The sequence below is a fragment of the Elaeis guineensis genome, chromosome 4, assembly GCF_000442705.2.
Source record: "Elaeis guineensis isolate ETL-2024a chromosome 4, EG11, whole genome shotgun sequence".
Classification (NCBI taxonomy): Eukaryota; Viridiplantae; Streptophyta; class Magnoliopsida; order Arecales; family Arecaceae; genus Elaeis; species Elaeis guineensis.
Window position 1 is genome coordinate 59,813,862 of NC_025996.2, and position 25,924 is coordinate 59,839,785.

The following is a 25,924-nucleotide window of genomic DNA, read 5'->3' on the forward strand; positions in this document are numbered from 1 at the left end:
TGAAATAGAAATGAGATTTCAAACAACATATATGAATTTTTTGGTGGCATGACTTAGCCAAAATATACATTCATCATACTCTAAAAATGTAACTTCAGTGACATAGGTGCTGAAAAAAAACACCTCAAAACATCTTTTCTTCAAAATATATAATGCATGTTATGGACTATGATGTATTGATGATTATTGGGCACGCAAGCAAGAAATTTTGGAAGATCGAAGGATCAAAGATGTCCACAAGTAACATAGCATTCATATATTTTGTAAGCAGTGATGCATCTTTACATTGTGAACTCATAAATTGCAGAACATGCAAAAGTACAATGCTGAAATTTATGCATGCTAAAAATAATAAGAACCTTGAAATAAGCATGGAATATAGTAAGTCTAGGTAGTTATGTGTAAGGTTTGTAAACAAAGAATGGAGAAGTAGTGGGCCAATGATAGTGACAAAGGATTGTTGTGCTCAGGTTGAAGAGGAGGATGGTTCATTAGTTAATTGAGGTGAAGACACAGGCCACTTCATGGACCCTCCTTGGCCGTGAAACTTATAGTATGAAAAAAGATGATGATGCCCCAAATAACATAAAATTCAGTGCTGAGTGAAAAATGAACTTCGGTGTATCATGTGATTGCTAAAACTAATTGATTAAACAAAGAAATTTAGTCACAAGACCGTTTTCATTATATTGAGCAGAATTTGCATAATGAGAATGCACATCAGAGATGCAGTGTACTAAAACTAGGATGAATAAATATAGAAGTATAACTGAGAAAATTTAGGAATGTCGGAAATACAACAAGAAGGATAAATTATTGGAGGACGTGTAAATGAGGATGTTGTCTCATCTGAGGCCTCTGCTTTTCCACCTTTGTATCCTCGTATTGCATTGGGGTGGGGTTTTATCCAAAGAAGACCTAGATAAAAGTAAATGAAATGACTTTAAGGCACTTCTATTTGCAAGAGATAGCCTTGGCTGGAAAAGCATGATCCATGAAGCCATCTGCAAACCCAGCTCACTCCAAAACAGGAACACAGTGTCCCAAAAGATGAGACAGCCTACCGTCCTGAGACATCATTTTTTAAAATTTTTTTCATTTCTTTAACATATTTCTTGTTTTAAGGGCTGTTTAGGACTGCACATGGCCATCCACATACCGTATCAACCCAGCTTTATTTGGCAACTGTTTCTACAACATGTATTTCACTAGACGGATATGAAGAGTAACTTATAAATAATAGTAAATGCAACATGAATAACAACATACACTTGGTTAATAAAATCAACCTAGAAGTACTTGCATGATTTAAGGGGTCATGCACACAGAGACATACCAGCACCACCTTGAACTTCTTGCTCAATCACTTCACCGACACCTTTTGCTTTCTTTGATTCAGAAGAAGTGAATCCTGCATTCAGAAATTGTTAAGAGACACACAGGAATATTTCAAAAACCTGCTGTCTCCAAATCAAATATTCTAACACCACAAGGCATTGCAAACCAGGCACCTTTCAGCTTCAAAGGCCTTATGATAAATCCAAGAATAGCAAATGGGAGCATCAAGATAGACTCTCCCCAGAATGCCGCCCGCCAATGAAGATGAGTCCCTACCTGATATTTGAGAGGAGCAAGAAAGATGTCATGTCATCCACTTAATAAATCAATAAACAGAGTCTAGAAAATGCAGAGATCAAGGCATCTATATTTTGTGAAACTTCCTCAGTTCACTGACATCTGGGCAGTAAATCTGCAGAAATGTTCATCCAAGCACCAATGACTGAGAACCCCTTCAGTTGTTTAGAAATTGCATTCTGTTATAGATGCATTTCCATTACCAAATCTCTAAGACTTGAACAAATTTTTAATGGCCCCAAAAAAGCCTTAACTGGGAATGACAAAGTCATGTAACGGTTGATTGAAGCAGTAAAACTTCCCTACAATCTGATGGTCTTTCGACAATCGGTGAACAATTTATAATTAAGAGGAAATGTGTTTTCATTTCATATGTAAGTATCAAATAAAGTTAAAAAGGATCATGTTATCTATGTGAATAGAGAATATCTCTGACTGACTATCTTCTGTTATCAACTTAAATTATCAAAGCATACGAATACAGCACTGAACACAAAATATGCCCTAAAGCCAGCCTAATAGCCAATTTGCAGATCAACAAATGAAAGAATCCGGGTGGCTTTCTCTGCATGATTGATTAGTGATGGGTCAAAGGCATCTTTTCCTTCAGCTGTTTGTTACAATATATACACCCATTAGTATTAGCGGTAACACACACCATGTTCTCCTCGCTAGACTTTAACTACCACAGCATACACCCATTAGTATTTAGCCGCAACACACACCACATGCTCCTTGCTAGACATTAACTACCACCGCATACAAGACCTAAGCAAACATGGTCCATTCTTCCCCATGCATGGAAGAAAAAATATTTGTCAGAAAAATCAGCATACTGGCTAGCTTTACACCACAGTGATATGACAGGAATTGAAGATGCCTCCCATTGTTCCATAAGAGTTGGCATTGGACAAAAATCTACAGCAACATTGTGTCCAACAAAACAGCTATGACAGATTTTGCTACTTGTGTATGTTTATGCTCATAATATGATAAATTCTAGCAATCCTAAATATGCATCAAAAAAATATCCTCCGTGATTCCTGATTTGAGTGGATATTCAGAGTGCCAGGATAATTAGATTGCCGGATGGCTTCTAGTAAGAAAGTCATCAAAAAGAGCCAGATATCAGGGGGTGTCAAGGAATAATGGGCTCGGACAGTATGGAATTATTATGGCATAGATAATATAGGACATGGGATCGCCTAGTTGAAGCAGCATCTGCCATCTGATGAGTGGCTGTAGCAACGTGCAGAAGTATACCAAGGTGCCTGGGGAGAAGAATTGAGCAATGAGGGACCACTTGTGGGGTCTAAAGCAGGTGGCCAGACACAAGTAGGTCGGCAGGACCCCAAGCAGCTGAGATCAAAGATCAAACATTGCACGCATAATGAACACAGTGGGAGTAAGAAATTTAATCGAGATGACATGAAGGCCGCTGAGATGTCGGAGAACATCCGGGCCTCCAAGCGGGCATAGTGGAAGTAACAGGCCATGAGGCATCATGGACAGCTTGGGTCTTTGCATTATGATAGGGGTGGCCAGTGCATCTAGGGGCACACATTCACAGGGAGGGCTACGGTCCGACAAGTGCCATTTGTACACACATCCACCACATCAGGAGCCCCAGCCAATCGTCAGCCTGTTGACGGTTGTGCTCTTTTTGTATTAGTACATGAATTATAAATAAATAAAAGTTATTTTGGTATTTTTTCATCACAAATGTTTCATCTTCTAATGAACTCCTGTGTTGTGGTGAAGTCCTTAGGACTATTTAGACTCGACAAAGGAGGATTTGTCGTTTAGTCCTTAAACATGTTCGCGACCAAATGATACGTTGTTACCAAGGACGACAATATTTATCGAGCATAGGTCGTTGTGTGCCATATGGGTTGGTTGTCCTCATAACCAAAGAGTGTGGAGACACTGGTATGGCATACAGGTGAGATGTAATGGTACATCTGCACTGAACGTGACCAACTCCGGAGCTATTTCTGCTGTCAAGATTTGCTCCGATGGGATATGGGTATAAATGTCCCTCCGACCTGAGACCGCCACGGTGACTTGCAAGCAACTCACTGCACTTAGGCACTGGACTACCTGAATTTCTAATTCAGTGACGGAAGGTTGCTGGGTGTAGTCAAGTACTTGACTTGTCGGTGCGTGTGTCAAGATGGGATTGACCACTCCAGTTTAGGAGCTGTGTACAGTCGTGTTTCAATTTAGCAAAACCTTGGCCAGGATAGTCCTAGTGAGGAGTCACAGGACTAATTGAGTTGAGCACGATTCGGATGATATCATCAGGGTTGACAGTTTAACCCTGAGTCATCCTAAACACAGGGGTCAAAAGGGATGAATTATACGGTAACCATATTCACGTAGGTTCTGAATGTTGCGATTGCGATTATTCGACCTATCCGGTCGTTGGGTACCATTGCTAGATGGTCACTTCGATTAGTACAGGAATTGGTTCCTGTGCTACCGGCTTAGGTTCGAACCTGCGGGGTCACACACATTAGAGGTTTCTTTCTGATCTGATGGCTGATTATGAGTCTTATCTATCTGGAACTCTATGATTGAGAATTAGGATTCTCTAATCATGAGTTCCACACATTTTGGGTACCGGGGTCAAAATTTTGAATTTCGAATTTTGAATTTGAAATTTGAACTCTTTGATCAGGGTTTCATATCGATGGTCTCTGATGCCTGATTGCCCATCGGATTTGGACTCAACATTTATGAGAGGTTTAATTAGTGATTTAATCACTAATTAACTCAATTTGATTGAGTAATTATTTTTGGATCAAGTCCAATTGAATTGGATTCAGTTTGGATTGACCCGATTAGGTTAAATGTTGACCTAATCGCTAAGGTGGTTTAGTCCCTGATTTGATCAGGGGTTAGGTTTAGTTAATTCCTGATTTAATTAGGATTTTATTAAGCCTAATTAAGCCTAATTATGTTGGGTTTAATTTGGTCTAATTGTGCTCAACCTATTTTAAATTAGGTTGGCTCAATTTGAATCAAACCACCTTGTTTTAAATTCCCTGCGTCACCCAACTTCCTTGCACCCATTTGAATTCACGAGAAGAAACTTCTCGTGAAATTTTTCTCACGTAAAACCCTTCCCCACGTCCTCATTTGTGCACCATATGGATAGATAAATTAATTAGTTAGCCATTCAAATTCAAAGCATGTTTGAATTTGAATGGATAACTTATCACTTGCCCTTTCATCCTTATCCATTTTGTGCGCCACATTACTTACACGAGAAAAGGTTTCTCGTGAAACTTTTCCACGCACAAAGAGCCACGCCCCTTCTCTTCTCACGCCCAAAAGGATAGGGATAAGTTGGTTTTCGTTTGAATTCAAATTTGATTTGAATTCAAATGTGTAAACTCTTGTCTTTATCCTCTCACGCGGATAAGACACGTTCGACTTTGTTTTAAAAAGAGGAGAAAGGTGGGACGTGCGTAGAAAAATTAGGAGAGAAACTTTGGGGCGTGAGGAAGGCTTCTGCGCAAGGTGAAGGTCCAAAACCTTCCGAGAGAAAAAGAAAGAAAAAAAAAAAATTGGGTGCAGGGTTTTTGGTGTGTACCCTAGGGTTTCTACCTAGGGTTCGGGAAGTGAGATTGGTGTGCCACGAGTGTCGTGAGTCCACCAAATTTCAGAGAGAGATCCATCAGCCTCTCAAGTAACTGTGCAGACGATCCGGAGCGTCCGAGAAGTCGGCACACATCGATCGAAGGAGTTCGATCAACATCTGCCATCAAAAGGGTGAAATCACGAACTAGCATTCGTGAGGAGCTGATCAGACGGGAGCTTCGTGTGGACGATCCGCAGAGGCCAGACAGTTGGGTGGCTGCGACGTGACGATCAGAGTCCTCCGACGGTGATCAGATTGCGGTGATCGACTACCCGCAAAAGGTGATGTGTTCTGAACACAGTACTGTAAAACGTTTACTGATTCAAATTTGAATTTCAAATTTAAATGCATGCTGTTGTATCATATTTAGATCCTAGTGTAGGGTTAATTAGTATTAATTAATGAGATTAATTAATAATTCCGCTGTAAAATAGTAATTTTGAAAAAGTTTTAAAATTACCATTTTGCCCCTGCACTAAATTTTCGCTTCAATTGGTATCAGAACCAGGTTCTAGAATATGATATACATATGCATGCGTAGATTAAGGTGTAATCTATAAGTTTAAATTTGAAATTCAAATTTCAAAATTCGAAATTCAAAAAGATTTGAAATTTGAAATTTGAAATTTGCTAGAAGTTTCAAATTTGAAATTCAAAATTCAAAATTTGAAATTTGGTTGAAATCTCAAATTTGAAATTTGAAATTTGAAATTCGAAATTTGAAATTTGAAATTCAAAATTTAAAATTTGAAATTTGAAATTTGGTTGAAATCTCAAATTTGAAATTTGAAATTTGAAATTCGAAATTTGAAATTTGAAATTCAAAATTCAAAATTTAAAATTCAAAGATTGAAAATTCGAAATTTGAAATTTGATTGAAATCTCAAATTTAAATTTAAAATTTAAATTTGAAATTTGAAATTTGAAATTCAAAATTTAAATTTTGAAATTTGTATATTTAGATATACATGATCCAAGTAGCAAGTAATCTAATTGGGTTGGTTGCCATGGCCGTCCGGTCATAGGAGAAAAGTAGGGTTTAAAGGCCCTCTCTTCCCATTCGATGGGATCTCCTATGGCGGTAGGGGTGCCGATGCAATTATATCCCATGCCGATGAAGCAGCGAAAGGACTTAATTAAGAAATTTATCATGAATATGTTAGATTAGATCTAAAAGAAAATTTATGATTTATTTTGAGTTATTTTCTGTTATGAAATGAGCAATAGAATTGCTGTTTATGAAATGTGTTGACCCGTTTGTGAAATGAGTTAACACATTTGGTGAACAGAAAATAAAATCTTTCAAATTTGAAAATTATTTTCGAAATGCCAAACCCTGGCCCATCAGCCCAAGTACTTAATTAAAAGAATTAAGTGTTGTCCAGTAGGTCTAGAATTGTGAATTAAGACCTAAGACAATTGCATAAACTTTTGGGTCAATGGGTTAAATGAATTAGGTCCATAATTGGGTTAGACCTAAGGTTAGTTTAAAAAAATGGACTAATTGGAGTAATTGGTCAAATCTAATCAAAAGTTGAATTAGATTAGGTCAAGGATACTCTAGACTCAACTTCAATAGTTGTAGTTGAATGGGTCCATGTCTTTAACTAGACCAAGATGGACTTAATTCATGGCTACGCGGTGGAGCTCTATTTACTAAGTTGATCAAAATTAAAACTAATGAACCGGTTGGTGTTTAAGGTAAGTTCGGCAGTTTTGACCAGTGGTTCTTAAGCGGGAGCTACTCGCATTGATTCGATCATTGACGAGTTAATGGCAAATCCCCACCACTGATCTCACTTACCTGGCCAATCTGGTAAGTTAGATTTTGATTAGATCACTTGGTGATTAGAGCTCACCCATGTCATTAGGTAAATCAGTATGACTGATTTAGGTGCTCCTAATGCCAGCTTTAATTAAATCCTTTTTTAATCTGACTTGGTGAAGTCAGTGGGAGGATTGAAATTGGCTGGATGATTTCTTCTCTACTATTCTTTAATAAAATCCTCAAAATTATTAGGTCCCTAAAATGATTAAGTTATAATGATAACTAAGTCATAGCCTCCCATTAAGTGAATGATAATGAGTCCATTAGTTCAATGATCATTGGAGGCCCAAAGGTCTGGTGCTCATTGGCTAATGGAATTATTATTCATAATATGATAATTTGATTGAGTCTTTCTGATGGTGGTTAGGTTGGCCGGCCAAAGTCGGGCCTGATCATTTATTGGTCCGATTCACTAAATTAAGTCATGTTAATGGTTGGACCTAACCAGATCTTTTCAGTGGAGGCCAAAGCCTACTGATTAGGTTCTGGGGCAAAATAAATTACTAGAAGTTGTTTAAAGAAACAACTGGTTAAGAACCTACCCATAGATGCACATGGGTTGACCAACCAAAGTTGGACTCGTGTGTAGTCTGTGTGGATTCTAGTATCCATTAAGGAATTAAAGTAATTTCTCGAATTGGAGGATGAGGCTACCAGTTCGTAAAAATATTGGGAAAAACTTTAGACTAAAGTCCAAGTCTTTAGTATTAATTTATGTACTAATAGAGGTCTCATTTTTCTTTAAGCAGCTATGGCCACTACCCTGTCGCTCCGGTCATTATTAGATAATGACAAGCTCATGGGACCCAATTTCGATAGCTGGTATCGAAAATTGAAAATCGTCCTTGAGCATGAGCGGATCCTTTATGTAGTAACGGATCCAGCACCTGAGGAGCCAGCTCCGAACGCTAGTAAGGCGATCCGAGATACTTACTTGAAGTGGCTCAATGACCGCACCACCGTTCGATGTATTATGCTGGCAGCAATGAATGACGAGTTCAGCCGAAGGTTTGAGAACGCCCAGCCACAGGAGATGCTTCAAATGTTGAACGACTCCTTTGGCACGCCTGACGACGTTGAAAGGCACAAAACTAGTTGTGCTATTTTCAATGCTCGGATGAGGGATGGGGCCTCAGTCACTGATCATGTACTGTATATGATCGAGATGATTGAGCGCCTAAGCAAATTGGGCTTTCCTCTGCACGAGCAGCTCGGTAAGGATGCGATCCTTAATTCCTTGCCCAAGTCCTTCCTCCCATTCCTTACTCATTTTCGAATGACAAAGCCTGCAGTAAACTACCACGGATTGTTGGGGTTGCTGCAGAACTTTGAGAAGGATCACCAACTCCATAAGGAGTCGGTGAATGTAGTGGGAGGGTCTTCTTCTCGTCGTCAACCCTTTGGGAAGGGGAAGAAGAACAAGAAGAAGAAAAATAAGAAGGTGCAATCTCATGCTGGGACAGTAGCACGGGGTCAGACCAAGAAGCGCAAGCATGACCAGAGCCAGGCGGAGTGCTTCTTTTGCAAGAAGCACGGGCATTGGAAGAGGAACTGTCCTCAATACATTGCCTCCCTGGACCCGAACAGGCCAAAGAAGAAGCAAGGTAATTATATGATAACTCCTTGCAACTTTTCGATTTGTGATACTACTGCCTGGGTATTGGATACCGGAAGCCCTTATCATATTTGTAATTCGATGCAGGGTCTGCAGGTCAGTAGGAGATTTGATGAAGGCGAGAGGTTCCTGAATGTTGGAGATGGAAGCAAAGTTCCAGTTCTAGCTTTAGGAATCATGAGTCTTGTAATCAATTCTCGTAATGTAATTCTGAGTGAATGTCACTATTGTCCAAGTTTTTTATTAAATATTATTTCTGTAGGCCTTTTGGCCATGTACGGTTATGATTTTTTAATAAAAGAAATATTTGCAATATCATTTTGAATGGTGTTACAATATTTGTTGGACAATTAAATAATGGAATTTACTTACTATCACAGCCTGTTAATGTGGTTCAAAAATTCGGTAAACGCTCTAGAATAGATAATGTGTCAGAAGTCTACCTTTGGCACTGTAGGCTAGGTCATATCAATAAGAACAGGATAAACAGGTTGGCTCAAGAAGGAATTCTTGAAGTTAGTGATTGTGAATCACTTCCAACCTGTGAGTCCTGTCTTCTTGGAAAGATGACCAAGTCACCTTTTACTGGAAAAGGTGAGCGAGCCAGTGAACTCTTAGGTCTGGTACATTCTGATGTATGTGGACCCATGAGCTCAAGTGCAAGAGGTGGATTTTTCTACTTCATAACCTTCACAGACGACCTATCTAGGTATGGGTATGTCTATTTAATGAAGCATAAGTCGGAATCATTTGAAATGTTCAAACTATTCCGAAATGAGGTAGAAAAACAAACTGGAAGTGTATTAAAACTCTTCGATCTGATCGAGGAGGTGAATACCTTTCCAATGAGTTTCTGACGTATCTAGGGGAGAATGGGATTCTCTCTCAGTGGACTCCTCCTGGAACACCACAGCATAATGGTGTGTCTGAAAGGAGGAATCGGACCCTGTTAGACATGGTTCGATCCATGATGGGGTTTGCTGGTCTGCCGATCTCCCTCTGGGGATATGCGCTCGAATCGGCTTGTTACCTTCTAAATAGAGTTCCGAGTAAGTCTGTAGCCAAAACGCCATATGAGATATGGATAGGACGTAAGCCAGTACTCTCGCACCTTAGGGTTTGGGGGTGTCCGGCTTATGTTAAACGTTTAATTACAGACAAGCTTGGACCTAGGTCTGACAAGTGTAATTTTATAGGGTACCCAAAAGAGACCAAAGGGTATTATTTCTACCTTGCTGATGAGCAAAAGGTGTTTGTCAGCCTTAAGGCAATCTTTTTAGAAAAGGAGTTCCTTAGTGAAGGAACTGTTGCCTCTAAAGTCGAACTTGACGAAGTTCGACAGGTGGAAAAACCGACACATGTTACTGAACCTGAACCGGATTTGATTAGATCAGATCCGGAGCCCATTGATTATGCACCCTTAAGGCGGTCTGGTAGAGTACCACATCAACCGGACAGATATATGGTTTCTTGGTCCGGGATGGTGATCCTATCGAACTTGATGAAAACGATGAGGATCCGATCACCTACATGGATGCAATGCAGAGACCTGACTCTGAGAAATGGCTAGAGGCCATGAAATCCGAAATGGAGTCCATGAAGGTCAACGATGTGTGGACATTGGTTGACCCACCCGAAGGAGTAAAACCCATAGGGTGTAAGTGGGTCTTCAAAAGGAAGAGGGGCGCAGACGGAAAGGTGGAGACCTATAAAGCCCGTCTGGTTGCCAAGGGATATCGTCAACGTTATGGTATAGACTATGACGAGACGTTTTCTCCTGTGGCAATGCTCAAATCCATTCGGATTATGCTTGCGATAGCTGCCCATCTGGACTATGAAATCTGGCAGATGGATGTGAAGACAGCTTTCCTAAACGGAGAGCTGGACGAAGAGGTGTATATGATACAACCTGAAGGGTTCACATCCACAGATGAGTCTAAGGTGTGCAAGCTACAGAGGTCCATTTATGGACTTAAGCAGGCATCTCGGAGTTGGAACATACGTTTTGATAGGACGATCAAAACGTATGGCTTCGTTAAGAACGGAGAAGAACCCTGCATTTATAAGTGGGCTAATGGTCCAGCAGTAGTATTTCTTGTATTGTATGTGGATGACATTCTCTTAATCGGGAATGATGTCCCTGCATTACAGGGAATAAAGATTTGGCTATCGTCACAGTTCTCCATGAAGGATCTGGGAGAAGCTTCCTACATCCTAGGGATGAGGATCTATAGGGATAGATCCAAAAAGTTGCTTGGCTTATCCCAGTCCACGTACATTGATACTATGCTGAAAAGTTCAGCATGGAAAATTCCAAGAAAGGCTATCTACCGATAGGCCATGGAATTTCTCTCTCGAAGAGGGATTGTCCGACAACACCTCAAGAGAGAGAGCGTATGGGTAGGATTCCATATGCTTCGGCAGTGGGATCTATCATGTACGCCATGACATGTACACGACCAGATGTGGCATACTCACTAGGGGTAGTGAGTAGATACCAATCTGATCCAGGAGAGAATCACTGGAAGGTTGTTAAAACCATCCTGAAGTATTTGAGAAATACTAAGGACCAGTGGCTTATATATGGTGAATCGGACTTGAGACTTATAGGGTTTACAGACTCTAGTTTCCAGTCTGATCGAGATGATAGCAAGAGTGTGTCAGGATTTATTTTTACCCTTAATGGTGGGGCTGTCTGCTGGAAGAGTTCCAAGCAGCACACTGTGGCTGATTCAGTATGCGAGGCGGAGTATATTGCTGCATCAGATGCTGCCAAAGAAGCGGTGTGGCTGAGAAATTCATCACCGAGCTCGGAGTAGCACCCTCCCTTGTTGGTCCAGTTCTGCTCTACTGCGACAGCTCTGGAGCCATTGCTCAGGCGAAGGAACCAAAGGCACACCAGCGGACGAAGCATATTCTGCGCCGCTACCATCTCATCCGGGAGATCGTGGATCGAGGTGACGTCGACCTTCAGAAGATCGACGGGAAGGAGAACCTGGCCGACCCATTCACTAAAGCCATTGCGGTGAAGGAGTTCAACGACTACAAGTCGAAGATGGGTATTAGATACTGCACCGATAGGCTTTAGGCCAAGTGGGAGATTGTTGGGAATAGTGTCCCAAAGCCAATCGTCAGCCTGTTGACGGTTGTGCTCCTTTTGTATTAGTACATGAATTATAAATAAATAAAAGTTATTTTGGTATTTTTTCATCACAAATGTTTCATCTTCTAATGAACTCCTGTGTTGTGGTGAAGTCCTTAGGACTATTTAGACTCGACAAAGGAGGATTTGTCGTTTAGTCCTTAAACATGTTCGCGACCAAATGATACGTTGTTACCAAGGATGACAATATTTATCGAGCATAGGTCGTTGTGTGCCATATGGGTTGGTTGTCCTCATAACCAAAGAGTGTGGAGACACTGGTATGGCATACAGGTGAGATGTAATGGTACATCTGCACTGAACGTGACCAACTCCGGAGCTATTTCTGCTGTCAAGATTTGCTCCGATGGGATATGGGTATAAATGTCCCTCCGACCTGAGACCGCCACGGTGACTTGCAAGCAACTCACTGCACTTAGGCACTGGACTACCTGAATTTCTAATTCAGTGACGGAAGGTTGCTGGGTGTAGTCAAGTACTTGACTTGTCGGTGCGTGTGTCAAGATGGGATTGACCACTCCAGTTTAGGAGCTGTGTACAGTCGTGTTTCAATTTAGCAAAACCTTGGCCAGGGTAGTCCTAGTGAGGAGTCACAGGACTAATTGAGTTGAGCACGATTCGGATGATATCATCAGGGTTGACAGTTTAACCCTGAGTCATCCTAAACACAGGGGTCAAAAGGGATGAATTATACGGTAACCATATTCACGTAGGTTCTGAATGTTGCGATTGCGATTATTCGACCTATCCGGTCGTCGGGTACCATTGCTAGATGGTCACTTCGATTAGTACAGAAATTGGTTCCTGTGCTACCGGCTTAGGTTCGAACCTGCGGGGTCACACACATTAGAGGTTCCTTTCTGATCTGATGGCTGATTATGAGTCTTATCTATCTGGAACTCTATGATTGAGAATTAGGATTCTCTAATCATGAGTTCCACACATTTTGGGTACCGGGGTCAAAATTTTGAATTTCGAATTTTGAATTTGAAATTTGAACTCTTTGATCAGGGTTTCATATCGATGGTCTCTGATGCCTGATTGCCCATCGGATTTGGACTCAACATTTATGAGAGGTTTAATTAGTGATTTAATCACTAATTAACTCAATTTGATTGAGTAATTATTTTTGGATCAAGTCCAATTGAATTGGATTCAGTTTGGATTGACCCGATTAGGTTAAATGTTGACCTAATCGCTAAGGTGGTTTAGTCCCTGATTTGATCAGGGGTTAGGTTTAGTTAATTCCTGATTTGATTAGGATTTTATTAAGCCTAATTAAGCCTAATTATGTTGGGTTTAATTTGGTCTAATTGTGCTCAACCTATTTTAAACTAGGTTGGCTCAATTTGAATCAAACCACCTTGTTTTAAATTCCCTGCGTCACCCAACTTCCTTGCACCCATTTGAATTCACGAGAAGAAACTTCTCGTGAAATTTTTCTCACGTAAAACCCTTCCCCACTCCTCATTTGTGCCCATATGGATGGATAAATTAATTAGTTAGCCATTCAAATTCAAAGCATGTTTGAATTTGAATGGATAACTTATCACTTGCCCTTTCATCCTTATCCATTTTGTGCGCCACATTACTTACACGAGAAAAGGTTTCTCGTGAAACTTTTTCACGCACAAAGAGCCACGCCCCTTCTCTTCTCACGCCCAAAAGGATAGGGATAAGTTGGTTTTCGTTTGAATTCAAATTTGATTTGAATTCAAATGTGTAACCTCTTGTCTTTATCCTCTCACGCGGATAAGACACGTTCGACGTTGTTTTAAAAAGAGGAGAAAGGTGGGACGTGCGTAGAAAAATTAGGAGAGAAACTTTGGGGCGTGAGGAAGGCTTCTGGCAAGGTGAAGGTCCAAAACCTTCCGAGAGAAAAAGAAAGAAAAGAGAGAAAATTGGGCGCAGGGTTTTTGGTGTGTACCCTAGGGTTTCTACCTAGGGTTCGGGAAGTGAGATTGGTGTGCCACGAGTGTCGTGAGTCCACCAAATTTTAGAGAGAGATCCATCAGCCTCTCAAGTAACTGTGCAGACGATCCAGAGCATCCGAGAAGTCGGCACACATCGATCGAAGGAGTTCGATCAACATCTGCCATCAAAAGGGTGAAATCACGAACTAGCATTCGTGAGGAGCTGATCAGACGGGAGCTTCGTGTGGACGATCCGCAGAGGCCAGACAGTTGGGTGGCTGCGATTGATGATCAGAGCCCTCCGACGGTGATCAGATTGCGGTGATCGACTACCCGCAAAAGGTGATGTGTTCTGAACACAGTACTGTAAAACGTTTACTGATTCAAATTTGAATTTCAAATTTAAATGCATGCTGTTGTATCATATTTAGATCCTAGTGTAGGGTTAATTAGTATTAATTAATGAGATTAATTAATAATTCCACTGTAAAATAGTAATTTTGAAAAAGTTTTAAAATTACCATTTTGCCCCTGCACTAAATTTTCGCTTCAGTGAGGTGGCGCAGGGAGAATGCTAATTGAACCAAATAAGTTAGACCCAATTAGACTAATTTAAACCCAACTTAATTAGGCTCAATAAAATCTTAATCAAATCAGGAATTGATTAAGCCAACCCCTGATCAAATCAGAGACCAAACCATCTCAACGATTAGGTCAACTCTTAACCTAATCAGGTCAAATCCAATTGAATCCAATTCAATTGAACTTGATCCAAAAATAATTACTCAATCAAATTGAGTTAATTAGCAATAAAATCACTAATTAAATCTCTCATAAATATTGGATCCAAATTCGATGGGTAATCGGGCATCAGAATTCATCGATATGTAACCCTGATCGAAGAGTCCCAAACCAGTGGGACTCTTGACCTTGGTACCCAAAATGTGTGGGACTCTTCATCAGCCATCAGATCAGATAGGAACCTCTAATGTGTGTGACTCCACAGGTTCAAACCTAAGCTGGTAGCACAGGAATGAATTCTTGTACTAATCGAAGTGACCATCTAGTAATGGTATCCGATGACCGGATAGGTCAAATAGTCACAATCGCAACAATCAGAACCTACGTGAATATGGTTATTGTTAATTCATCCTTTTGACCTCTGTGTTTAGGATGACTCAGGGTTAAACTGTCCACCTGATTAGATCATCCGAATCGTGCTCAACTCAAACAGTCCTGTGACTCCTCACAAAGACTACCTTAGCCAAGGTTTTGCTAAATTGAAACACGACTGTACACAGCTCCAAAACTGAAGTGGTCAATCCCATCTTGACATACGCACCGACAAGTCAAGTACTTAACTACACCCAGCAGCCTTCCATCATTGAATTAGAAATTCAAGTAGTCCAGTGCCTAAGTGTAGTGAGTTGCTTGCAAGTCACCGTGGCGGTCTCAGGTCGGAGGGATATTTATACCATATTCTATCGGAGCAAATCTTGACAGCAGAAATAGCTCCGGAGTCGGTCACGTTCAGTGCAGATGTACCCTTACATCTCATCTGTATGCCATACCAGTGTCTTCATACTCATTGGTTAAGAGGACAACCAACCTATATGGCTCACAACGACCTATGCTTGATAAACATTATCATCCTTGGTAATAACGTATCATTTGGTCACGAACAGATTTAAAGATTAAATGATAAATCCTCCTTTGTCGAGTCTAAATAGTCCTAAGAACTTCACCACAACATAGGAGTTCATTAGAAGATGAAATATTTTGTGATAAAAAATGCTAAAATAATTTTTATTAATTCATAATTCATGTACATATACAAAAATGAGCACAACCGTCAACAGACTGATGATTGGCTTTGGATACTATTCCCAACAAACCAAAACTCATGTTGATGCTGAACTTAATTAAAAATTAAGTATAGAATCGATTAGATCTAGAATTATGAATTAAAGATCTAATGTCATTCGCATAAAATATGGGGACATGGGTTAGCTCAAATCAAGTCCTTTTAATTGGGTTAGACCTAAGGTTAGAATCAAAGAGTTAATGGACTAAGTAGAAAATTGATTAAATCTAATCGAATGTTGAATTAGATTAAATCAAGATTTCTCTAGAACTAATACAATAGTTGTAGATATTCAAGTCCATGTCTTTGATTAGACTAAATGAACCTTGATTATGGCTTAGTGGTTGAATCCGAATCATTAAGTTGGTCAAATCAAAACTAATTAACTAATTGGTGTCTAAGATAAGTTTGGCATTTCGATCGATGATTTTTAATTGAAAGCGGCTTATCTGATTATTTCATGGTGTCAAGACAAGCTTAGCTGACCCTCCCACGATCTCACTTACCTGACCAATTTGATGAATTATGTCTTAATTAGATCGCTAAGTGATTCGAGTTCACCCATGCCATTAAGGTTGATCAGTGTGACCGATCTAGATGCCAGTTCAACTAGTATGACCTTAATCTAATTTAATGACTTAGTGAAGTCAGTGGGAGGATTATGGTTTACTGATTGATCTCTTCTCATCTCTTCTCTAAATTGATTAAATTTTTTAAATTATTAAGTCTATAAAATAAGCTAGTTATAGGGATAACTAGATCATAACCTTCCATTAAGGTGAATGATAATGGGTCCATTATTTCTGATTGACATTGCAGGCATTATCCGTCTGGTGTTCTCTCTGAATGATAGAATTATCATTCATCATATGATGACTTTATTGTACTATCTGATGATGGTTAGGTTGATCGAGCCATCCTCGGACCTGATCATTCATTAGTTAGAAATACTAACTAGGTTCATGTTAATAGTTTGACCTAACCAAAATTTTCAGTGGAGGCCCAGCACCTACTGAAATAAAATCTGGGGTAAAATTAATTACTAAAATTATTTGAAGAAATAATTGGTTGAGAATCTACCCATAGATGCATATGGGTTAATCGAAACATCCTCGAGCTTGTATGTAGTCTGTGTGGATTCTAGTACCCGCTAAGAAATTAAGGTAATTTCTCAGATTGGAGGTAGAGGCTACCAATTTGACTAAAATATTGAGAGAATCTTTAGATTAAAGTCAAAATTTTTATGCTTAATCAATTCATAAACATAGAGATTTTATGTTTTTCTTTTAGTTATGGCTAGATGTACATTGCTCCATTCACTGTTTGACAGTGACTGATTTATAGGATCCAACTTCGATAATTGATATTGAAAGTTACGAATAGTCTAAAGCACAAATGGATCCTACATATGATTATGGATCCAGCATCTAAAATTTTTACATCCAACACATGTGATGCGATCAAAGACACTTATTAGAAGTGCCCACATGATTATATCATCGTGTGGTGTTATTGAGAGTAGCAAAGAACATGAATTTAGTTATAAATTCAATGATGCTCAGTGGAAGAAAATTTTTCAAATGTTGAAAGAGTTCTTTTGCACCTCTGAAGATATATCTTTAGTGTGGCAATAATTCTTTGAGAAAGAAAAAAAAAGTGCAAAAAGTCATGCTTGGGCTAATGAGTTTGAACTGACAAAAGAGTCTAAGATTAACCTAGTCTGGCAGAGTCCCTTGATCCGAATAGGCTAAGGAAGAGAAATCAGCAAAAGATTGCTAAACAAGGTATTTATATAATAACACCTTATGATTTCTCTATCTGTGACACTACTATCTTGGTATTGGATATCGAAAGTCCATGCAAATTGTTGTAATGACTTCAGATTAGTAGAAAGATTAAAAATTATAAGAGATTTCTAAACATTGGAGTTGGAAGTCATATTCTAATCCTGGTTTTAAGAATCATCGAGCTTATTTTCAATTCCAACAATATCATTTTAGTGATTGTCACTATTATCTAATGATTTTGTGATATCATTATGAATGATGTCAAAATCATATGGACAACTGAGAAATGATATTTATGAATAGTCACAGCCTGTTAGTGTATTGTACACAAACAAACAAACAAATCCTAAAGTAGATAATGTCACAAATATCTACCTTTAACAATTTAGGCTCGATCATTAAACAAGAATATGATCAACAGAAGATAATTCTCGAAGTCAATGATTGTGAATCATTGTCAATCTGTTAATCCTATCTCTTTAGTAAGATGACCAAGTCACATTTTGCTTGAAAAGGTGAATGAGCCAATGATGTTCTAAATTTGATACATACTAATGTATTGAGTCTATGAATATATTTATCATAAATTTATATTATTTAAAATATTCAAATAATTTCATAATAAGATAGAGAAATAAATTGAAAGAGCATTGAAACTCTTCGATCAGATCAAAAAGGAGAATGCCCTTTTGATGAATTTTTGACATATCTAGAAGAGAGTAAGAATTTTCTTTTATTGGAATCGACTTTGTTAGATATAGTTCGATTCATGATTGATTTATAAGTCTATCAGTCTTCTTTTAAGGTTATGCTCTTGAGATAGCTTGTTATGTTCTAAACTAGATTTCAAATTAATCAGTTACAAAGACTTCATATGAGATATGGACTAAGCATAAGCCGATACTTTCTTACCTTAAGATTTGGGAGTGTTTGTTTTATGTCAAGCATTTACAGACAGATTAGCTTGGATCTTGATCCTATATATATTATTTTGTAGGGTAACTAAAGAATCTAGAGGATATAACTTCTACCATGCTAAAGAACAAAAGTTGTTTGGCATTTTTTTCAGAAAAAGAGTACCTTGGTGAAGGTACTGATGCTTTAATATGGAACTTATAAAGTTCGATAGATATAAGAACATATACAATCTAGTGAATCTATAGAAATAGATTTGATCAGATCAAACTTGAAACCCATTGTAGAGGCACCATTAAGGAGATCCGATAAAGTACCACATCCTTAGGATAGACACCTTGGTATCTAGATTCGGGACGTGATCCTGTTGAACTCGATGAAACAACAAGAATTTAATCACCTACATAGATGCCATGCAGAGGTTCAACTCTGATTAATGGCTTGGAGCCATAGAGTCTGAAATGAAGTCCATAATGGTTAATGGTGTATGGAGACTCATTGATCTACTGAAAGAGGTAATGCCCATAGAGTATAAGTGGATCTTCAATAGGATCAGAGTAGTGTAGACGAGAAGGTGGAGACCAACGAAAACTTGTCTGATTGCCTAAGGATATTATCAACATTATGATATTGTCCATAATGAGATTTTTTTTTTGTGGCAATGCTAAATATTTTGGAGTTGAAACATACATTTTGATAAGTGATCAAAATGCATGGCTTCGTTGAAAACGAAGAAGAACCTGCAAATATAAATGGATTAATAGTTCTATGAGTGTTTTCTTGTCTTGTATGTGAATAAAATTCTCTTAATCAAAAATGATATTCTTTACATTATAGGGAATAAACATTTCGCTGTTATTATTGTTCTCCATAAAGGACTTTAAGAAAAGCATCTCTCATTCTAGTGATGAAGATTTATAGAGATAGATTTAAAAGGCTGCTTAGGTTATCCTAGTCCAACGTACATAAAGTATTTATGAGTAGAATTTATTCTATCATTACACCATGTATGAGATTGGATATGGTATACTTACTAGGGTAGTGAGTGGATACTTGCAAGATCTAGGTGAGAATCACTGAAAAATCATCCTTAAGTATTTGAGAAACACTAAGGATCGGTGATTCGATTATGGAGAATCTAACTTAAAACTTATGAAATTTGATTTCAATTTTTAGTTGGATAAAATAATAGCAAGAATATATCAGAATACACTCATATGTTAAATAATGGAGCAATCTGCTGGAAAGGTTTCAAGTAGAAAAATATAGCCAAATTCAAATTGCGAGGCAGAATGCATTACAGTATTAGATGCTTGCAAAAAGCTATGTGATTGTACAGGTTCACTGGCAAGCTAGGAGTGGCACCCTCCGATAATGATCCTGTTGTATTGTACAGCACTGGAGCCATAGCTCATGCCAAGGAGCTGAAGTCCCATTAGCTTACTAGGCATTTTGCATCGCTACCATCTTATTCGAAAAATCTGTTAAGGTGATGTCAATATTTAGAAGATTGATGAAAAGAAAAACTTGACCAACTCATTTACTAAAGCCTCAATATCTAGGAGTTCTGAGATGATAAATCAAAGATGGGTATATGAATACTATACTGATTGGCTTTAGTTCAAGTGGGAGTTGTTGGGAATTATGTCCTAAAGCCAATCGTTTGATGATTGTGCTAATTATAAATGTATATAAATTGATAAATAATAAAAATTATTTGATATTTTTCATCACAAAGATACATCTTCTAACAAACTTCTATGTTGTGATGAAGTCTTTAGGACTACTTTGATCGATAACGGAGGATTTATCGCGTAGTCCTTAAATTAGTTTATGATCAAACAATATGCTATTATTAGCATGATAGCGATATCAAGTGTAGATCGTTGTGTGCCATATATGTTGGTTGTCCTTGTAACCAAATAGTATGGAGATACTGGTATGGCATGTAGGTGAGATGTAGGGATACATCATCACTAAACGTGATTAACTGCGGAGCACTCTGTTGACAAGGATAGCTCACGAAGAGTATGGGTATAAGTATCCCTCTGATCTGAGATCACCACGATAACTTGCAAGCAACTCACTGTACTTTGGTGCTAGACTAATTGAGTTTTTAATTTAGTGATAGAAGATTTTTGGGTACAGTCAAGTATTTATCAAGTCGGTGCATAAGTCAAGATAGGATTGATCCCTCGAATTAGTAGGAGATATGCATCAGTGTATTTTAATTTAGCAAAATCTGGGCTCAGGTAGTCCATATGATGGATTTGAAAAGGATTGAAATACAATGTAGATAACTTATCTAGGATTGATAGTTAAATCTTAGGTCATCCTCGAGTATTAGTGTCAAAGAGATGAATTATATGATAACCATATGCCAATAGGTTCTTGAATGTTGCTTCGCTATCATTCGACCTATCCGGATGTCGGGTCATCATTACTAGATGGTTACATCGATTGGTTCAAAAATATATTCTTATGCTACCGACTTAGGTTCAAACTTATGGGGTCATACTCAAAAGAAATTTTTGACTGATCATGTGGCTGATCAATGATTGAAAATCATTCAAGGGCTTAATGGTCAATTTGATTGACAGTTTAACCTTATGCAAAAGTTGTAATAAATTAATTTTTCAAGTGTTAATAAATTAATAAAGAATTAATTAGTAATTAAATTATTGATTATCTCAATTTGATTAAGTAAAGAAGATTAAATAAAATTTAATTGAATTAGATTCAATTAGGTTTGATCCGATTAGGTTATGAGATGACCTAATCGCTAAGAGAGAATTATTCCTGATTGATCAAATTTTAATTCAATTAATTTTTAATTTGATTAAAATTTAATTAAAAATTTTTAAAGTTAATTATATTAGATTTCATATATTTTATTTGGGCTAAACCAGATGTGATTTGGTTTAGATTCAAAGAAGGAAAATTAGGAGTCCTTATTGGAATAGGACTCTTCTCCCTACACCAACTCAGTTTGCGCGCCATACATATCTACACACAAATTTGTTTTGTATGAGATTTTTTTATACCAAAGAATCCTCTTCTTTATCTATCTCTCATCCAAATCTAATTTAGTTTTTGATAAAAGAAAGATTTTAAAATTAGATTTCAAAATATTCTTTAACAGGAGAATCTGTTCTCATCGAGATCAATCTCTCTACGCCAATAAATTTTTTTCTCTTTATATGTGTGACATTTTAAGGAGATTTTTCATGAGAGATTAGTTGAAGAACTTATTTACCATAAAAAATATGGAAAGGGGGTTTCCATATTTTTTTGATATCTTTTGAGATGTAGAATTATGAAGAGAGGTGGAATCCTGTAAGAGTCCAGGATCACTAAGACTCTTCATCCTACCTCCTTACATGCCTATAAAAGGGGTTTTTATGGTTTCTTTTGTGTGTGTAAGATACCAAAAGAGAGAGATTCATGTGAAAGAAGTTTGTACATGGTTCATCATGTCAAAAATAGAGAGGAGGGTCCTCTCTCTTGGGATGTGCGCAAAAATCTGAATTTTAGATTTTTGGTTCTAAGAATTTGGGAAGAGAGAATAAATTAGAAAAAATTTAGTTTTTTTCTTCATCTTTCTTTTACCTCTTCATCTTTTCTAGAAGTCCATCTTCAATCTTTTGAAAGGTTTCAAAGATTTAAAAAAAAGATCCAGATCAATCAAAAAGAAGGTCTTCATGCGAGCTAGTACTCCCAAGAAGATCGATTAGATCGGGACTTCGGATGGATTTTTTATAGAGGTCAGATGTATGTGCGGCTGTGAGCAACTAGTATGGATCCTCTCTACTATGTCTCTCAGTAGCAGAGATCATCAACCCGTACAAAGGTATCGAGTTCTGAACTCAGATTAGAAGTAGATGTGATCTACTACACATGCATGCATGCTGTTTTATCTTTAGTATTTTTTAGATTTTATATGCAACATAACATGTCATAGATCCTAGAGTAGGTTGATTTGATGATTAGATAATATGTATATTAGATTAATTTAATTAATTTAATAATCTTTCACTAAAATTTTTTCGAAAAATTTTAAAATACATGCATTAAATCGCTTACGCATCCCAACAATAAAGAGAAGAGCCAAGTCATAATGAAACACAAGATTTTTATTATAATTTGGCATCAAGTTAGCATCTACATCCACTCCCCAAATCAATCCTTGAGAATTCTTCTATAATCTTTTTCTAGATTACCGTTTGATTATTTTTTCAAGCTCACAATCAAAATCCAATTGATTTTCTCAATAAAAATCAACTAAAACATTCCCTTAAGTCAATCCTAGGTTCAAACAATAAGCACACTTCAATTAAATATTTGGATGGATCTATCCTAAGTTCAATTGCAATTAAAATTTGTTACAAAAAATTTAAATACAGTGGATAGCATAATAAAAAGTTCCTAGAAGTGCAAAAAAAATTGATGAAGCTTTAGAAGATTGTGTTGAGTAAACTTGGTAATTCACTAAACTCTTTTAGCTTTCTTTAAAATCCACTTGAATACTTCAAGAATTTGATGGTTGGAAGGTTGTAAATTTTCTTAAATGCTCACTTATTGCTTTTAGATTTTTCTCTTTATTTTTTCTTTTTCTCTTGGCCCTTTTATTTGTTTGGTAGCCTTTAAAACCTCTTAAAATATATCTAATGCTGATTTCTAGTCGTTGGGGATCAAAAACTAGTCATTGACCCATTCTGCACACTACTGGAGCTCCTGCAAAACTAACTTTTAGAGCTCTCAATCATAGGTGAGAGGACTTGAATCATGTAAGAGTCAACTTGAGGTAACTATGAGGATTGGCTTGAGGGAATGATTTTGATTTAGTAGATAGATAACACAAGAGAAGGGATGAATTGATTTTTTTTAAAAAAATTTAAACTTACTATATGTGTTCAATATTTAGTTTAAGTGAAGTAAGGTAAGTGAAAGCTAAGTAATAAACAATAATATAATGATGCAATTAAGGATTAATGAAAGTAAACAATGAGGCGGACCTACAAATACTAAGTTTTTATCATAGTTCAGTGCCAATTTAGCTCCACTCTCCAAATCATTCTTGAAAATTTTACTATAATCTTTCCTTTATATTACAACTTGATTATTTTCTGGGCTTACAATCAAAATCTAGTTGATTTTCTTAATATAATTCAACTAAAACTGCACCCTCAAGCCAATCCTAGACTCATACAATAATTTTACTCCAATTCAAGGTCTGGATAAGTCTTTTCTCAAGTTTTAATCCTAATTGAAACTTATTTATAATATTGAATTAGAGTACAAAATAATTGAAAATTTGATGAGCTCTTGAAGATCGTGTCAACGAAGCTTGACAATCAATGTACTGAAAATCACTTGAATGCTTCAAGAATTTTGGTAGTTGGAGACTTAAAGCTCTCTCTTGAATGTTGACTTAATGTGCTCAAATTTTCTCTTTATTTTCCTCTTTTTTTTGGCTATTTAATTTGTTTGGTAACTCTTAAAATCATTTAAAATATCCAAATGACTGTTTCTAGTTGTTGGGAACTAAAGTCAAGTTGTTGGAGCAATTCTGTGTACTTTTGAATTTTTATAGAACTAGCAGTTAAAGTTATTAACTACAATCGAATCAACTCGAGATCAAATAGGAGTCAACTCAAGGTAACTATGAGTTGGCTCCATAGGGGGAGGAGTCGAGTTAAGGCCCGATCAGAAAAAGTATGGTTTCCATTTCTTTCCTGAGACTCGACTAGAGACTAAGTAAGAGTCAACTCAAGGATAGTGCTGAAATATCTACTCTCTATCTATTTGAGAGAGTCAACTCGACAAAGCAAAGATCAACTCCTAGACTATGTCACTTCATGTTTGCATGCTAGAGTTGACTCTTTGATGCTTAGGGTTAGCTCTTGATCTCTTCCACTTGATTTTTTATGATGTGACTTCTTTCATTCTACTTTCTTTAGCTTTGTAACTTGTCATTCAAAAAAATACTTCCTAGGAGTGATTTTAGCTTCCTCAAATATTTTTCACATGAACTTCAACACTTATTAGTATAGAAAGAAATACTCAAATATTTGATATTCATTAAAATCAATCCTAGAGTCAACAAAATTTTCTTTGATGATGACAAAACTTTATGTACAAATAAAAAACTAATGTCCACGTATCAGAGTAGTTTTTCATTTTATCTTAATAATGATTCAATTTGAATGTAGAGGTACATTGTAAAATTTCTTTCTGATTGAACTCTAATTGATGCAAGTATTTTGAAATTCAATTATACACTAGATATCTATAGGTATCAGTGGAACAAGTTCATGCATCAAGATATTAGAGTAAGAAGTGATTTGAAATATTTTGTATCAAAATAGAAATGAAGGTGACAACTATGCATATGAATGTATTGGAGCAATTCAAATGAAATATATCAAAGCTAGAAAGAAAGTCAATGATGTATCAGAGCTAGAGAGAAAGTATTAGAGCTAAACATTATGCCAATGTTTTATATCAGAGTTGAAAAGTCAATGGAGAATAGTCTTTTCAAAATATTAGAGTAGTTGATATATGTGACCAAGACATGAAGACATCAGAGTAGTTCAGGCATGAATTCAAAATCAAACCAAATAGTCCAGTCAATTGATTGAATGTTTTGCTTATCAATTACTTCTCATTTTATTGATCCTTTATCAATCCTACTTATCAATTATTTGTTTCTTACTTTATCATTATTTATTCTCCTCCTTTTTGTCATCAATCAAAAAAAATACTCACAAAAAATTACAAGAAATAAAAATTATGTTTTCATTCATAAACAAGTGTCTTTACAAGAGTACCAAGCAACATGAATGTACTACTTACAAAAAGAAATCCACTATAGTACACCAAGATATATTATAAAGATACAAACAAATAATACAATAAAGTAAAGATAATACAGTAAGCCACCTAGAGACACTAATAAACCTTAAACTTAATCCTTATCAAAGGGAACGTCTGTCCTATGGTCAAGGAGAGCAAGCCCTAGAAGATGAGGCTCCACCTCTCCTACTCCAAATTCTATTAGAGGATCTAGGAGCATGGATAGGAAAGCCTGCATCTGACCTAGTATAAGTGTCACACCCCCGATTCAAGATTGCAAATCAAGAGTCATGACAACTGCCACATACCTATGGTGAACTTTCTCCCCACAAGCATGCAAGACATCTCATCCAGATATTATAAGCAATAGTAGAATAGAATTTATTAATATCTTTAATTTTTATTTTAAATAAAAATCAAATATTTTACAAAATAAAACTCTATGGTCTTCATCAAATTCTAATAAATCCTAATTTGAAATAAAATATCAAAGTTTGACTCTAGTTCGCTCTTTCATATATATTAAATCTCTGAGTTAAGCTAGATTTCTAAATCTATAAAATATAGTAAAATATAAAATAATGGACTGGACAGCTTAGTAAGTAATGATTATCTTGAATAGATAATTTATGTGATAATACGAGTTATAAATATCAAAATATAATTTAGCATTAATCAATGCACAAATGTGTTCATTTCAAAT

At 36.9% G+C, this 25,924-nt stretch overlaps 1 protein-coding gene across 1 annotated transcript in view; it reads right to left on the reverse strand.

The window, feature by feature from the left end:
- Nucleotides 1-25,924, reverse strand: part of LOC105042780 (probable sphingolipid transporter spinster homolog 2) — a 95,446-nt gene that overhangs the window by 47,292 nt on the left and 22,230 nt on the right. Inside the window, exons 7-8 of the mRNA XM_073256596.1 lie at nt 1,512-1,614; nt 1,337-1,411 (exon numbers count right to left, since the gene is read on the reverse strand). Coding sequence (XP_073112697.1) covers nt 1,337-1,411; nt 1,512-1,614 — 178 coding nt within the window. The remainder of the gene's footprint in view (nt 1-1,336; nt 1,412-1,511; nt 1,615-25,924) is intronic.